Source organism: Podarcis muralis, chromosome 8 (genome assembly GCF_964188315.1).
Source record: "Podarcis muralis chromosome 8, rPodMur119.hap1.1, whole genome shotgun sequence".
In the NCBI taxonomy this organism is placed as follows: Eukaryota; Metazoa; Chordata; class Lepidosauria; order Squamata; family Lacertidae; genus Podarcis; species Podarcis muralis.
In genome coordinates, this window is record NC_135662.1 from 52,833,145 (window position 1) to 52,849,157 (window position 16,013).

At 40.9% G+C, this 16,013-nt stretch overlaps 1 protein-coding gene across 4 annotated transcripts in view; it reads right to left on the minus strand.

Moving 5' to 3' along the window:
- The window catches only part of RTTN (rotatin), a 91,869-nt gene that overhangs the window by 7,175 nt on the left and 68,681 nt on the right, over window positions 1–16,013 (minus strand). For all 4 annotated transcript variants that reach the window (XM_077933190.1, XM_077933189.1, XM_077933188.1 and 1 more), the window contains 6 exons: window positions 15,608–15,819; window positions 9,492–9,597; window positions 7,253–7,350; window positions 6,000–6,080; window positions 5,413–5,539; window positions 832–1,034 (listed from right to left, as the gene is read on the minus strand). In XM_077933190.1, the coding sequence (XP_077789316.1) occupies window positions 832–1,034; window positions 5,413–5,539; window positions 6,000–6,080; window positions 7,253–7,350; window positions 9,492–9,597; window positions 15,608–15,819 (827 nt within the window). The remainder of the gene's footprint in view (window positions 1–831; window positions 1,035–5,412; window positions 5,540–5,999; window positions 6,081–7,252; window positions 7,351–9,491; window positions 9,598–15,607; window positions 15,820–16,013) is intronic.

A 16,013-nucleotide genomic window follows, 5' to 3' on the forward strand; every position in this document is an offset into this window, starting at 1 on the left:
TAGGGGCCCACCTTTCCACAAAAAGCAATGTTGACACATGACAAAGTATATTGACAGTGCATATAATTAATGTCTAAATGTATTGGAGCTGTATGCAAATATTATCCTAATTATTTTACTTTACGATGTGCAACATAGAAAACTGGTGAGTAGGGTACAGCAGTTGAAACAGCAGCTAGGAAAACAGCGTGCACAATATAGCAATGAGGAAGCAATCCTACAGCAAGATATTCCAGGATAAGGGTTCATTAATTTCAATCCATTAATTTCAATGGATCTACACTGAGCAAAGTTAGTTGAATACAACCCATAGCTTTAAATTAGGCTTATATGCAAAACCAGTAACTAAATTATGCCTATACTACTATTCTTTTCTTTAAAATAAATAAATAAATAATGTCCTGTGGCAAAAAAACAACAACATGTATAGTAGTTGTTGCATTTTTTGCAAATTGTCATAACCAACAATTAAATTACATGGGTGAATAATAGAAAAGAGCTTTTTTTCAAAACTTTTCATTGTTGTTGATGATAAATTTATCATCTTACAATTCCTATATGTGGGCTTTTGAGGAGTGTGCACTAACATACTGCTTATTCACTTTAAGACATAGTTTAAAATAAACTATGGTTTAATGTGATGTATGAACCAAGCCTATGTTTGCTATGCCTTTCCCCATAACTGACCCTCCAATTCATCATCCTAAGCATCATTCTTTTGTTCACAATTTTTTGCTTGGTTCGGACCACATAAGTGTCTTAACATCTTCACTTGGTTTTGTGCAAAACCTAAACCTCTTTGTGAAGTTTAGAAATAAAATGTATGCATACCTTCTGAAGAACACCCTTGCAGTCATGAGATACAACGGCATTAGCCAGAAGATTAAAGGTCATCTGCTGGATTGTGCTGTTCTCGGCTGGGGTTTGGGCAGCCAACTTCACAATGCTATGCATTAGAGAGTTTCCAGCTGCTGTTCGTTGGGCTGTTTGAAGAGGAGACAATCCACTGCTTGCCAAACACAGAGAACCACAGCCTTCAAAGATGGAACCACAGTTGCATTTAACCATCAGGAGAAACATATACATATACAGTTTCCATAAATACATGTATCCTTTTCGTATAAAAATGTAATCTTATCAATTTCATTATGATTTATGAAATATGTATTTTCGAAACAACATACCAAGACCTATGAATGAACCATTAAAGTACTTATGCAGCATTTTTTATCAGCTTTCTACTAAGATTATTGTAAGTTGATCAGAGAAGAAAATTTATGTTTCAAGCTTCTTCTCAATAGGAAGTACACTAAATTTGGGTCAGTTAAAATAACCAGAAATGGTTTGTGCATGTACATATCTAGATATACTTCCATACAATAGAGAATTACAAATAGGATATTTAGTTTTCATGGGGATTGTGCAATATTTCTATCACATTTGCTTTTATTTACTTTCTTCAGGTTAGAAGTATTCGGTCAGTCCATGGACCAATAATACCGTATTTAAAATGTCTAGATGTGTTTAACAAAATTCCGAGAACAAATCGTATTCAGTTTTTACAAGATGGTCCTTCAGCACAACATTGCTGTTTGTCCTTGCCTCCTGTTTCAAGGGATCCAGCCAGCTGATTCCTGCAAGCAGGGCATTCCATCACATCCCCACTGTTTCCTAAATCACTCTTCCCAGTAATCTGTGGTTTCAAAACATGATCAGTCCTCATCAGTCTACTTAGTCCTCTTAGGGTTTCTTCCCCCACCTGCAGGGTTCCCCTCAGCATGTTGATATTTCCCTTCTCCTGTTCCAGTGGCCCCAAGTCCTTTTGGCACTCACCACCTAAGTTTGGTATTAGAGGGAGCAAATCATGATTTTTAAAAGTAGCGCTGGAGGTGGAAAACAAGTGCTTTTACAATTGTATAATTGTAACTATACAATTTACTGCCAAAATATTTAGTAAGGGGATTAGACATTAGAGAATAGATATCCCAGATGCTTTTAGATGGGGCAGCTAAATGTTCTCAATGTCCAGAGGCAGTTGTCAGGTGCTGGGGACAAACTGGGGTGGGTGGATGATGTCTTCATGCGGTTTGTGAGTACTCCTGAGACACTTCTGCACTGCCACTCCCGAAAACAGAATTTGGACTAGGTGGAAAGTTGGCCCAATCCAATCTTAAGTGCATTTTGGATAAAGCATATATTAATGCAATCTACAAATTTTATTAGTGGCAAATATAATTTATCTTCATAAAACTCTTGGCATAAATGCATTAATAATTTCCCACCATCAAATCTTGGAAATCTAAGCACGTAAAGCCTGTTAAATAAAGAGCTGCAAAGATGAGCCACTTGAGGCTTCAGTGAGAGGTAACAAATAAATTGAAAACATAATAAGACTTCTTAAAGAGATCACACCCACTTAATTTTTGTACTGTTTGAGCATGAACATTGTTTAATTATAACCCAAACAATTTAGGATGCTGAAACTCACCATTAGTGGGTTCCTGCCCACACAAGGGTCCTTCTGTGCTTTGTAAGAGATTCTCTTTTTAACTGGTAACTGCCCCCACAGTACTCCTCAAATCAGTTTAGAATAAGCAGAGCAGTTTCTGCATCCCCTTCCTTGAAACCTGAAAGCCTCTCAAGTTATTCCCAGCCAAACTGACCCCTGGTGTACCTCTGGATTTCAGGAGAACTGAGAAAACTACATTTCATAATTGCTCCTGATGCTTGGATTCCTACCACAGTAGTATCAAGCCCTGAACAGATCTCTCCTTCCCACAACCAGTAAACTGGTGGGTAGTTGGGGACTTATAGATGGGTAATGTCAGATGCTGTTGCGGTTGCTTGAGAGTAACCAGGCAGGACTCCGACCTGTGTTTTACAGGCTTTATTTTGGTGCAAACTATTTACAGTGAAGAGCGTCATAAGTTCATGTCTGGCTCAATCGCTAGCAGAATCCGGGAGTGGCCTGTTTTTGTACCTCCCTCAACATAAAAGTCTCATCAACCCAAGCCTTTTCCGCCCCTCCCTGCGCCTCAAACTACTGTGCATGATTGGGGATGGCAGGGGTGTGCTTCCCTCCTCTCTGGCTTGCTCAGGCGCAGTGTTAAGACTCTCTCTAGCATCCTCTGGTCCTTGCACCTCTTCTCCACTGGAGGTGGGGCTTTCCTCTTCGCAGGAAGAGGAACTGCTTCGCAAGATTTTCGGGTAACACAACTCCCCCTCTATCTCTCACCTCTGAGCCGATGGCAGTTCCCTGACAGGTAAGATAGAGCTGGAGTGAAGTTCTTTTCTGAATCAGATTAAAATCCAAGCCAGAGAAGAACCTAAGGGTCACAATACTCGTCTCATATTTGAGGTGAGCATTTTGAATTGCCAAGGAGTTATAAAATTCAGAGACATCTCTAGTAGTAATAGTTTTACACTGGTGCACTTTTGCACTGGAAAGGTCCCAGAATATGCCTTGAGGAACGTAATTTGGCTTAATGTATGAATAAAAATTGGTTTGCAGACATGGGCTCCTAGCCATGGCCATGACCCCAAATGCTATTGCAAGCATGCTTAAGGTAATGGCCTGCCCAGTTGAATTGAAGTATTTTCTTTGAATGTGCTCTGCTGCATTACAGTCTCTGTTTGAGTGTCTTCTCAGTTTAGTTTGAAAAACTGAAGGCTGTTGTTTGAGAGCATAAGTCTAAAGCCCACCTCAGGCATGCTAAACCTAGGACATGCACAACTCTTCATTGCAATGTCTAGAAAGATAATTTAAATTGACTTAATGTTTTATAAGACTACCAGGAAATTAAAGCTACTTCTGTAATGATGTGCATAGAAACCAGTCTTCAGAATCTATTCACAACAGAAATGGAAGGTTGTGTGTCTTAAGATTTCAATTGATGTTACTGTATTTTGTATGCTGTATACCACATTGCTGAATTGTTATGATAGCGTGGTTTATTTAATATATAAAAGGCAAGGCTGTTTTTAAACAGAAATGCATTCATCTCCTATGACAACAGATCAAAATAAAATTTTCCACTCTTCCCAATCACACTTTCAGTTTAGATATATTCATACAAAAGTTGTCATAAATAGAAATATAAGCGTTAACCTCATACATACTAACTATAGGTTTATGTGGAAAACTGAACCACAGGAGACAAGAGTTCCTCATGTATTCACATACTGTAGATTCACTGAGTACATGAACTCCTCACCCACATTAGAAAATCAATGCTGCTATATGCAACGAAGTTCACTGTCCTTCTCCTCAAAACAATAGATGTCTGAAACTTTCATAGCCTGGGTTTCCTCCTATTCTGAAGCTATGCAGATGCCTACTCATGGTACTCTTATTTCCTGTAATGTAAAACTTAGCCATGCTAGGTGTAGGTATTTAATTTAGCAAAAATTATTTGGCTCTCCATACAGGTTCAGTCAGTGTACATCTCAAAAAAGTCTTATGAAAGGTATTGCTGATTGACAGAAAATTTGGTTGTTAACAGAATGTACCTATGGATGCTGTGTAGACACACTGTGCTTATATTACTATTTTGTGCTTATTCCTAAAATAAATGAATAATAACTGCTACAAGAGGAGAAAGTGGGTAGAAAGAAAGAATAAATGATATCAAAGGGTAGCCACATTATATACAAACACAGGGCCATAGTCAACTAATTTTACACATAGTAGACCTACTGAAATTAATTATCATTTGGTCCATAAATTTCAATGGGTCTACTCTGAGCAAAAGTTAGTTGACCAAAAGTTAGCTGATGAAACAATCTCCCTGCATGCTATTGTGGGGTTCTCCCAACCCTCCAAAGCGGTGGGGGGTGGGGAGAAGGGGAGGGCCTGTTGCACTAGTGGGAGCCTTTGCACTGGGTTCTGTTAGCACACAGGGTTAGTTGATTCCGCTCTACAATAGCTACCTATTCCTTTAAGGAAATAGGTGTGCATGTTATATAAGTTTTCCAGTCATGTTTAGTAGGGAATTTGAAGAGGACTACCACCTGCATAGCACAGGGACAGTAAAGGATAATGCACAAAACAAATGTTAACTGTAGTTTCCCCCTCACAGCTTTTGCTTGGATTAGTATTTTCTGGTGACTGTTCCAGTACAAAATATACCCGGTGGCCACACCACCAACATGTGCCCTTTGCCCTGGGAGGCATGGGGGCTCCCATCTCTGTCTTTTACATGCTGAGGAAGACATTTTTACTACCAGCAGACTTTTCCTTGCAGAGGACTTGAGGTTTCGTTTAACTGTGATGTTTTTTCTGCAGCTCTTGCCTCTGTGGCATTTTTGGTTTTATTTTGAAGTGTCGTAAGCATAGCATACAGGCACTAGAAGGGCAGAACACATATTTATATACAAATAAAGAAGTAAACAAAAGTCTGGCTCGTCACCCACCTAAAGGATAGTTTGCCGTGTAGACACAGAGCAAATGTAGAGCTGTTTGCATCAGTGAGTCATCCATTAAAAGCCACGGCCACAGAGCATGCAAAACAGAGATAAGGTGAGTTCCAAGGGCTGCTGCCTGTCGGACAGAGACAAGAGGACAGTGTAATACTGAAAAGCTACTTTCATAAGAGAAACTGTGACTAAAAGTTAAAACCCTCACAACTAATGAATAGAAGCAGTGAGATATGGTACTTAAAGACATACAATAATGTTTCATCTTGTGGCTAAGGAACTCGGCAACTGCATATTCGACCAAGCGGAGTATAGAGGCCATTTTGAGCTTACCACACTCAAATACAACAGAAAGTGTAAGTTCAGATTTACTGGGGGAGGGAAGGCCCACACTGCAACTTACATTCAGTAAAGAGAATCACCCCCCACCATACATCTTGGAATTTGTTGAAATTCCAGAAAATGAAATCCCCTGGATGTAAAGACAGGAGGAAGATTGTTCCAGAAGCTTCTGCTAGTGCTTGGAAGAAGTGCCTCCACCAACATTTTCAGCTGAATGTTGCATGTGCCCCCACGTCTCTTACTTTGCAGTGTTCATTTTGAAAGAAGCAATTTCTTAGGAGCTGCATGACAAGCTTTATTTCTTTGCTGAGGTTATTATCATCCTAGTAGAACAAAAAGAAATAAAGAAAGTGATTTAGCATCAATATCTAACCAGAAACTGCTTTATATGACATATATAGCACCTTTTGCTTCTGGACTTATTTTACCACACTGGAATTGCACCTGACCACCTTGCTTTCTAAGATGCTGGCATTCTAACTGTCTGTGGAAAAGATTATTGAATTTCAATAAGCTCGTCTAACGCAGAAGAAGCATTTCAGCTCTACTGAACATAAAGGAAGAGCGATACAATATGGAATCCATAATGGAAGCTACGTTTTCAAACACAGCAAATTCACTGGATGGCAATAAAAGGGTTTGCTCTCAAAAGCGCAATGGAAAGGAACGAAAGTAAGGTGATAAACTGGGTAGGGGAAAGGACAAACAGCAACTTTCAAAAGGGCTCAACAGAAGTCTGCCCTTGCTCTTCTCTTTACATGTAATAAAAATGTAAGAATGTTATCAAGCAGACCGCACTGGGGGATTTGTGGTGCCACATCACAATCTTGGATTTGCATGAGATCAGGGTGGGGTGGGGGAGAAAAAGTGAAGACAGGTTGTTTAACAAAAGTGGCAATGGGGTGAGAGCTAAAAGGGAGAGACAATGAAAAGGATAAAGCATAAAACTTTAATAGAATTTTGAGTAAAATGGACATGAAGGAAACTGAGAGGAAAATGGTGGTGTTAAACAATGGCAGAAGCTTGAATAAAGTACCTTCATTGTACGAAGGCACTATTGTATTTATTAAATTTCTATACCACCCATCATCCAAGGATCATAGGGCAGTTTACAATATAAAGCCATGAAAAGACATAACAAACAAAAACAATAGCTCCCCCCCACCAGTTTAAAAGGCCACAGATTGTTTAATTAACCAAAGGCCTGGGCGAAGACGGGTGTTTTCTCTTGGAACCTAAAGATATGTAGTCCCCAAATAAGCTTCATGGCCGAGTGTAGATTTGAACTCAAGATTCTCTGATCCCAGACCAACACACTAACCACTATGCCACACACTCTTTCTTAAGCCCCAAACACATTTACTCAGGAGTAAAGCCCAATTACCACAGTGGGATTTACTTGTGTGTAGACATGCACTGGACTGTGCTCTGCAACATCAGTAGGAGAAACTCCAACCCTTTAATATCAATTTTGCAAATTTTCTTTTTTAATTACCTTTTTCCTAGGGACTGCTTTTCCAGGCCTCAAGGAGTCTAGGTTCAGTTGTGCATGAATGTGCTTTATCTGTTCCAGGCAGGTTTCTATTAGGTTGGCTGTAATGAACAATGCACTCTATCAACAAACCTGCCTACACTAAAAATACAGTGGTTACTCAGGTTACAAACACTTTGGGTTACAAACTCTGCTAACCCAGAAGCAGTACCTTAGGTTACAAACTTTGCCTCAGGATGAGAACAGAAATTGTGCGCCGGCAGCACGGCAGCAGCGGGAGGCCCCATTAGCGAAAGCGTGCCTCAGGTTAAGAACAGTTTCGGGTTAAGAATGGACCTCCAGAACGAATTAAGTTCATAACCCGAGGTACCACTGTACTTGCAAAATGTGGAAGTATCAGACATTCTATCAGTAACCAACGAGTCACATTTTCTATTTTATTTTATATTGATGGAAGTGCATTATATTATTTCTAGAACAACAACAACAAAATGTGTTCAGGTGACATACTAAATGCAAAATGACAAGCTTAAGTACCCAAAGCCTAATTAACATTTGAAGTTACCACATTTGAATTTAACTAAGCAATCAGTCCCCCTAATAGCAGACTCTAGGGAGGCATCGTCCTTCTCAGGGCATCCTGGCATTTGCAGATGGGCGGGAGAGAGAGTTAAAAAAACAAATAAAAATAGGGAGCCCCTCCCTAGTCCACAAAAGGAAATGAGGAATGAGCATGCTCAGGGGCCAGCAGGAACTGTAGACTGTCCAGTGGAAATCTGTTTGCTATAGCCCCTAACAGCTTATAGCATCTCAGAGAAAGGTATGGCTAGCTTGCTGGATAAATCCTGTTACTTTGGGAGGATTTCAACAGGCAGTTAATATGTCTCACCTATTTTACAATTAGCTCATAGTTTAAAGAGTGTGTCTTCAATGTACAATTATTTCTTTTCTACGGATTCAACTGACCAGGACACAATGGTAGGATGAGAACCTATGCAACTCAGGCTCAAACCATTCACATCTTCGGCCCTGACATGCAAGTTTTGGGACTTGTTGTTTTTTTACCACACATCTGGAAAGGGATTATTAAGTAAATTGCTTTGGTTCTGTAAATATGGATGTTATTGTTCCATATGATTTTTCTTTTTAGAGACACTATGTAACATTTTGCTGGCTTTTCCTTAAACCTGCTATCCTTATCAAATACTTAACCATACAAAAATGACAAGATCAATTATCAGCAGGTATGCTGTTCAGTGTTAGGTTTCATACACAGTGGAGTGAGGAGATAGTCGCAGTGTGTAATTTTTTTTTTACCAATTCCTCAATGCAGCCTCCTGTAAAGCTCCTTTGGCAGGGGGGGGAGACCCTCCAGGACATGGGGAGGTGGTACAGGGGATCAGTGAAAACCATCTTCCACCACCCACTTTCCTCCATTGAGGAGCTTTGCTGGGTCCTGGTTCTCTCTGTGAACTGAAGGAACCCATCCATCTGCAGAGGCACAAGTTTGGAGCCAACCCACAAGGAATACCAATAACTGCTTTTATTTTGTTCTTATTTGCTCATTTGCAAGCAAGAGGAACGGCAACCCTCTGAGGTTGCTCAGGCATCAATAAATACTAGATCTTCCTGCCTGAACCTTAACATTGGTGCCACGGGAGACCTTTAAAATGGTTCTTCAAGTTTCTGAAGTAAACAAAGTGCTAAAATACATGCCGACATCAACCTTGTGTTTTCCCACCTAGACTGTACTGTCTAAATGCAAGGTTCTCCACAAGGGATTTACTCCGAGGCTCTCATAGATTCAAGGGCATTCAAAATGCACTGCTTGGCTATGGTGTGTCTATAAACAGGTTATTCAGGGCCAGGAGAAGATAATGAACACTTAGAATTACAAATATGGATATGTTTTAGACATACAGAAACACAAAAGACACTAACGTGCATTAATTCAGAACTTCTAAAAATACCCGTCATTGAACCAGAACCACTTGAGCAGATATGTCTGTTTAATGGTACCTATAAATGCATGACAAAATGAAAGCCAACTGTTGTGGTGCCATTTCTCTAGTAATGCCCATAACCAGCAAGTTCTAACGTTGATTCCGATCCTGCTCTTGGTTTTGCATGTCACCGAAAGTAGACCTGGGAACACTTGTTTTAAATAAGATGTGTAAGGCTGTTTTTGCATTCCCTACACAGTAAGGACAACCTCAGTGTGTGTTATAGCAAGGCAGCTCACCTTCCAAAGCACATTTCTGGGCACTTTTACTGACAGCCAAAAGGGGAAGCAAAGCACTGGCAGCAACTCGCTTCAGCACATCCTGAGAGGATTTTCCTTCATAGCTCTACCAATAAAGCAACATTGGTTACCACATAGGCAATTTAGAGAACATATCCTACAGGAAGTTGCACGTTAAATGTCTGCAAATTCCATTTACACATTTACTTACCGGTTTTCTAGACTGTCCTTCATCACACATAAAATGCATTCAGTACAACATAATAAAATTTAAATCTCAATGAAACTTAGCAGCACAGGAACCCTCCCCCCCAAAAACCCAAAATGCCTCAGGTGGAATCTACACACATATAAAAAAAACATTCTGAAAATGCTTTTTTTTTTTAAAAAAAAAAAAAGGTTTTAAAAATACACTGAATTTTCCATAATGCTCACCATCGCCATCTAGTGTCACACTTGAAACACACTTGAAACACACTTAAAATGTTTTATTTGCAGCTGTATAGCAGAGTCCTCAGTGTTGTCTGGAATCAGGCACAATTTGATGGCCTTCTTCCAATCCACTGGCTGGGCAGAAGGGTGTCACTGAATCCTTCCCTGCCCCACACTTCCCTCCTGGAACGTATCCACAGCAGCTTCTCTCTTGGCAAGGGATACTCCCCATCTTACAGTCCGCACTAAGAGAAAAATGGTCTGGAGGAAATGGCTGAAGTACTCCTTCTTGCCTTTAGTACCCTCTCTCTTTATAAGAGTTCATTAACATTCTAACATGTGGACCTTCAGCTGCTGCATCTAGTTTGCCCCTTGGCAATATCTGCAAATTAACCCAATACTTCTACAGAAGTGATTGGATTGACAGGTTCCTCCTATTTTAAGTGGCCATCCTTTTTATTCCTGCTGATAACCAGTGAGTGGAAAAGTGATGATGAGTTATCTTTTTGTCATGACACTTATCAAATCTTCAATGTAGATGATTTCAAACTATTGTTCCCCTTCTCTAGATGTGAACCTCAGGTCCTCTCTGGTCTCCTTTGTTCAATATACCTGGCTCTTACATCAGTGCCTGCTTTGATTTTGCTACTCTAACTGCTTTCTCTGAAATTACATGCCTTTTTAAAAAGCAGCATGTGAATCCAGCCACTGCAATAGTGTCACTTGCCCTTTTCAGGAAACCTCTTTCACAGAGACAGAGTTATTACCAAGCTGTCAAAGAGCCTGCCAGCCAGGTAGGCTATATTTTCATTCCACCCTCAAATTCCCCCCTTTGACCTCTGATATCTCTGCCTCAGTGGAGCTGTGGGTAGGTCTGCTCAGATGTCATAGCACAGGCATAGGCAAACTCGGCCCTCCATATGTTTTTGGGACTACAACTCCCATCATCCCTGACCACTGGTCCTGTTAGCTAGGGATGATGGGAGTTGTAGTCCCAAAACATCTAGAGGGCTGAGTTTGCCTATGCCTGTCATAGCAGACAGGTTAGCCACAGTTCTAGCCAACTGGATACTAAGGGGAACTTTAACACCAGATGGGTGTTAAAGTAACACCAGGGACGCAGGTGGCGCTGTGGGTTAAAGCCTCAGTGCCTAGGACTTGCCGATCGAAAGGTCGGCGGTTCAAATCCCTGCGGCGGGGTGCGCTCCCGTCATTCGGTCCCAGCGCCTGCCAACCTAGCAGTTCGAAAGCACTCCCGGGTGCAAGTAGATAAATAGGGACCGCTTACCAGCGGGAAGGTAAACGGCGTTTCCGTGTGCGGCTCTGGCTCGCCAGAGCAGCGATGTCACGCTGGCCACGTGACCCGGAAGTGTCTCCGGACAGCGCTGGCCCCCGGCCTCTTGAGTGAGATGGGCGCACAACCCTAGAGTCTGGCAAGACTGGCCCGTACGGGCAGGGGTACCTTTACCTTTACCTTTAACACCAGATGTAAGTTCCAAGGCACAGAAGCTGAAGAACTAGTGGTGTTTGCTCTAGCTTACATGGTAACATAGCAGGGGAAAACCCCAAGTTTTCCAGGGACACCCTAAAAACATCTAGCATCCAACAGCCAAGATACAAAATATGTGGCAAAACAAGAAGGCAAGGGTGGTCCTCACAACCTCAGCACTTATCAGCATATAGTCTTGCCTCTTGATTGCTCCTTTATTACTCCTGTCTCTTGCTGTCTCTTACAATGAGATGCTTTTTGAAATAGTATAGATTTTATACAATAGATGCTGTTTTTAACATTACAAGAACACCTTGCAGCAAACCTCAGGCTCATGCAGCCGTAGGAGCTTTGGAAACTTTCGTTTCTGTTTTAGATTAACCATGGCTTGCTATGTTGTTAAAACCCAGAAAAACTATGGTTGATCCTAACAGTGGTTAACTGAAATGAGCCAACTTCTTTTTAAGTAGGTTGGTCTCTATTCATTCTTATTTAAAAATATGGATGGGCTGCTTTTGTATGAGCAGGCTTGTTTCAACGAACCATTTAAGATTAACTAGTTTGTCCAGTTCAAACAACATACTAAATGGCACTGAAAGACAAAACTGAAAACTTCAGTTTTAAATTATGTCCACACCAGGGGTGGGGAAAGCACAAGCCCAAGGCTCATAACACTAAACCACATTTTAGGGATTGTAAAATGTATGCAGCCAATTCACCCCCTCCCCATAAACCTGTTATTTTCTTTTAAGTTGTGGGGAGGAGGGGAGGGAATTTGCACAAACCTGGCCCACAAAACAGGATTGTTAGTCCTGTGTAAATTTTAATCCACATACAGAGGAATTGGAATCACTTTGTCCCCATATGGGGTTCACCTGTATGGTTTAAGATTTTCATGGGAGCCCAACATGGGCTTTTCTCTTTCTCTTAAGCTCTTTTCACTCATGTTCCTATTTTCATCTGTGCTTTCCTTTACTATCTTCTGTGATAAATACATACTTCTTCATGAGTTTCACTTTTGAATATGTGTGTGTGTTCTTTTTAAAATTATTTTTATTTACTTTTCTGTTTTATCTTATCGTCAACGCATACTGTGTTACAGTCAGACACAGGATAGCAGGAAAAAACAAAAACAAATATACAACATATATATATGTCCTTAAGTGAAACTTCTGAAACCCTCCTCCTATTAGTCTATGGATGAAATTACTGACTATCACAAGCATTTTGTCTGCACAAGCATATCAGCTTGCTAGTTTGAACAATTCTGGTGTTTTCTCCTGACCCTCCAGAGCCAAAATTGGGGGCATGTGGGTGCACAGGGGGATAATAGGGGGGTAAATCTCCTGTTTTATGTATGTAAATATAATAAATGTTTTTTTAAAAAAATCATTTTGCAGAATATGCTGTTATTTCGTTATTTTATCACTTAAGAAATGCAAGCAGAGAGAGGAAGCAACACGGCAGAGTGGAAGAATGCAGAGAGGACAGACAAACAACTGAACGTGCACATTTCAATTCACCAAGTGCAAAGAGGAAGTAATGCCTACAGAAAATAAAAAGATGCATTCCCAATAAAATACACTGGATCCAGACCTGCTGCCTCAAGAACATTGATTCCCATTACAATAATCTCCTCCTCCAACACAATTAGGATCATCATTAGACTGAAGATAGCAAACACTGAATGGGTCATTTAAGAGGAAGTTATTTTAGTTTCATTTAAACTGAAGCAGGTCATATTAATGGAAAGAAATTGGAATAGGAACAGGTTTGAGGCCTTAGCCAGTTGATGAATATAACATCCTAAATAAGATCTGCTTATCTTCTGACTTCTATTTGGTCCTAGACAGTAAAGGTCTGCTAGATTTTTCAGACTTGAGCAGAAGTAATATTTTCACCAGAGTAATCATCTACAGAAGAACTCACTGCAAGAATAAAAAGCTCAAAAGAAATGGGTTAGAAGCCCAATCCGCTGGGTAACAGAACTATAGGCATTGACTTGGTAAAAAAAGGAGCTGAGAATAGCAAGGCATGAAGTGCTTCAGTATTTTACTGCTATTCCATGGCTTAAGAGCCTGATTTTGAAGGCAGTAAATCAAATAAGAAAGAATTTACACAGGGAAATAGAGAAGTAAAATACTTCAGGAATTGTTTCTGCAAAGATATCTATCAGCAGTACGCAAGAGAATATTTTACCAAGGTCTCAAAGAAAAAGAAAAGAGGGTGCTTATAGACAGCTATAATACCATTAACAGCACTGTGGCTAAGATGGGATGGGATTATCCTGTATCTGATGCCAAGAGTCTTGAGTCCATAAAGCAATCAAATTTAGAAGACACTGGCTTCAATATTTTCAGACCACTTGAATATTGCAGTTAAGGGAACTAAAGCTAAGGCAAACACACTGCCATGTCTCAGAGCAAAATTTCATTTCAAAGGGGCAGAAAGGGGTGGGATAACAAAGGAGATTTTCAACTTACATTTAATAGGAAAATAAACATACATTGAAAGCCAAATAATGTTCCTCCACACCCCTAGCTTTAGCAGATATTCTGAGGGCTTGATTCAGACTTAGACTGAAAACCTACACTTACTGGCAGTATGCTCCACTGAATATTGTGGGATTTACTCTATGTAAATATAGGACACTACTGTTATTTATGAAGAACTCAATAGTCACGTGTTTTAATATAATATTAAAATGTGTCACAAATATATGGGCATGTTAGAATTAGGATAGAAAAACCATTTATGGATTCAGTTCTTCTTTTTCACTTATGTTTAATAAGAGAAGCATGCTCAAGAGTGTGTAAAATAGAGGAATTATGTGGTCCCAAACAAAGTTTAGTGAAACTGATATGCATCTCTGGAAGAAGCCAATAACATTGTTTTCATGCTAGAGACAGCTGCCACCAACCCCTCTTATCAGAGCCGGCATCAGCACCTCAAGCAGCTGCCATAACTCCAATGTCTTGGTAGGGCCCATTGCAGATGCCTTCCCTAGCACCACCTCCTTAATTCCCACCCCCTGGTCTAGCATTAGAGTAGCCCCATGTGGTTGGTTCTAAGCCAGCCTTTGAGTTTCCCACAATGCTCTTGGCCAAGCCTTCCTCTGGACATATTGGGAAACAAAGAACAATAGCAAAAGCACAGTTAGGCCCTGCTGCTCAATGGTGCCTCAAACACTTCCACAGCCAGGAAAGTCCACAGAGCCCACAGAAAGAAGCATGTGCCCATCAGAGGGTTACCTCAAACCTGGAGCCAGTTCTGCCTCCTCCCATAATCCTATTCACACTATTCTTCTGCCTTTCTTCAAGAACACCCACAACTCTATCTGACACTTCTTTTCTGCATCACCTTCCCTTCCTTTCAGATTTTCAACTTTTCCAGTCAAATTACTACTTGCTTTATCTTCCCCCCCACATGCTGACACAACGGCAAATATCAATGATACATAAGAACAGGGGTCAAAAACCTAAGGCCCATGAGTCAAGCGGCCCATGAGGGTCATTTAACCAGCCCATGGACCCCCCACAGCCCACTCGAAGACCCCCACGGCCCACTCAGTCGGCTCCCATGCGCCGTGCTAAACTGGTGCGGAGCAGAGCAGAGACTGCCTTCCGTGATGCTGGCCGGCTTCCCATTGGCTGCAGGAAGCCAATGGGAAGCTGTGCACACCTTCGCACCAGAAATAGCGTTTGTACATGTGTACGCACGCACTCTGGCCCACCGCAGCATCTGCAAGACCGTGAACCGGCCCAAGCCACAAAACCTTTGCCGCCTGCTGGATCAGGGCAACGACACATCTAGTTCAGCATCCTGTTTGCAAAGCAGATGTCTGTGAGAAAGCAGAATGCCTGCACTTACGCCGTCTTTACAATTAGTTCCAATGTCTTTACAATTACAGTTACTTAGGAGCACAGTCCACTGAACCAATAGATGTTACTTCCAAGTAAGCAGGTGCACAACTGGGCTGCAACTTTTTAAGCTACCCTGGAGGATCTGCTGCATTAGCCTCACAGGCGGAATCTTTTCATAGAGTCCCTTCCCACCAAGAGGGGCAACCCCCCCCCCCCACATTGTTTTGATTAACTTAAAATGAATAAGCCAGCAAAGTATGTGGGATAGATGCCCATGTAACTAGTAAGATTTAAATGCACCACACTGAAATTGGATTATTATAAATTTCTACCTGAATTATTAATTCACAGAGTTTGGCCACAGAATCTCGGCTCCTCTCATCCTCATCTAGAAGGAAAACCACTGTTGGGTGGTAGCAAGCATTCTCTTTACTGTTGAGCTCTCTTTTCCCCTCTTCAGAAAACAGGACAGCAAGGAACTGCAAGCAGGCCACACACAACTCAGGGTGTCTGACGGAGAATTGCATACATTCACATATTGTTTCTAAAATACAAAAAAAAAAAAAGATGATGCATTTAATGTTGCAGTATTTACAGAAATAAATATATTTAACTACATATTACGGCACTGGGTACAAAAAAGCATATGCAAGGCAATGGGTGAGAAAATGGCTTATGGTGGTTGTACATAAAAATATCTGGAGGGCTACTCCTGTTCAAGTTACACCTGTCAGTAGT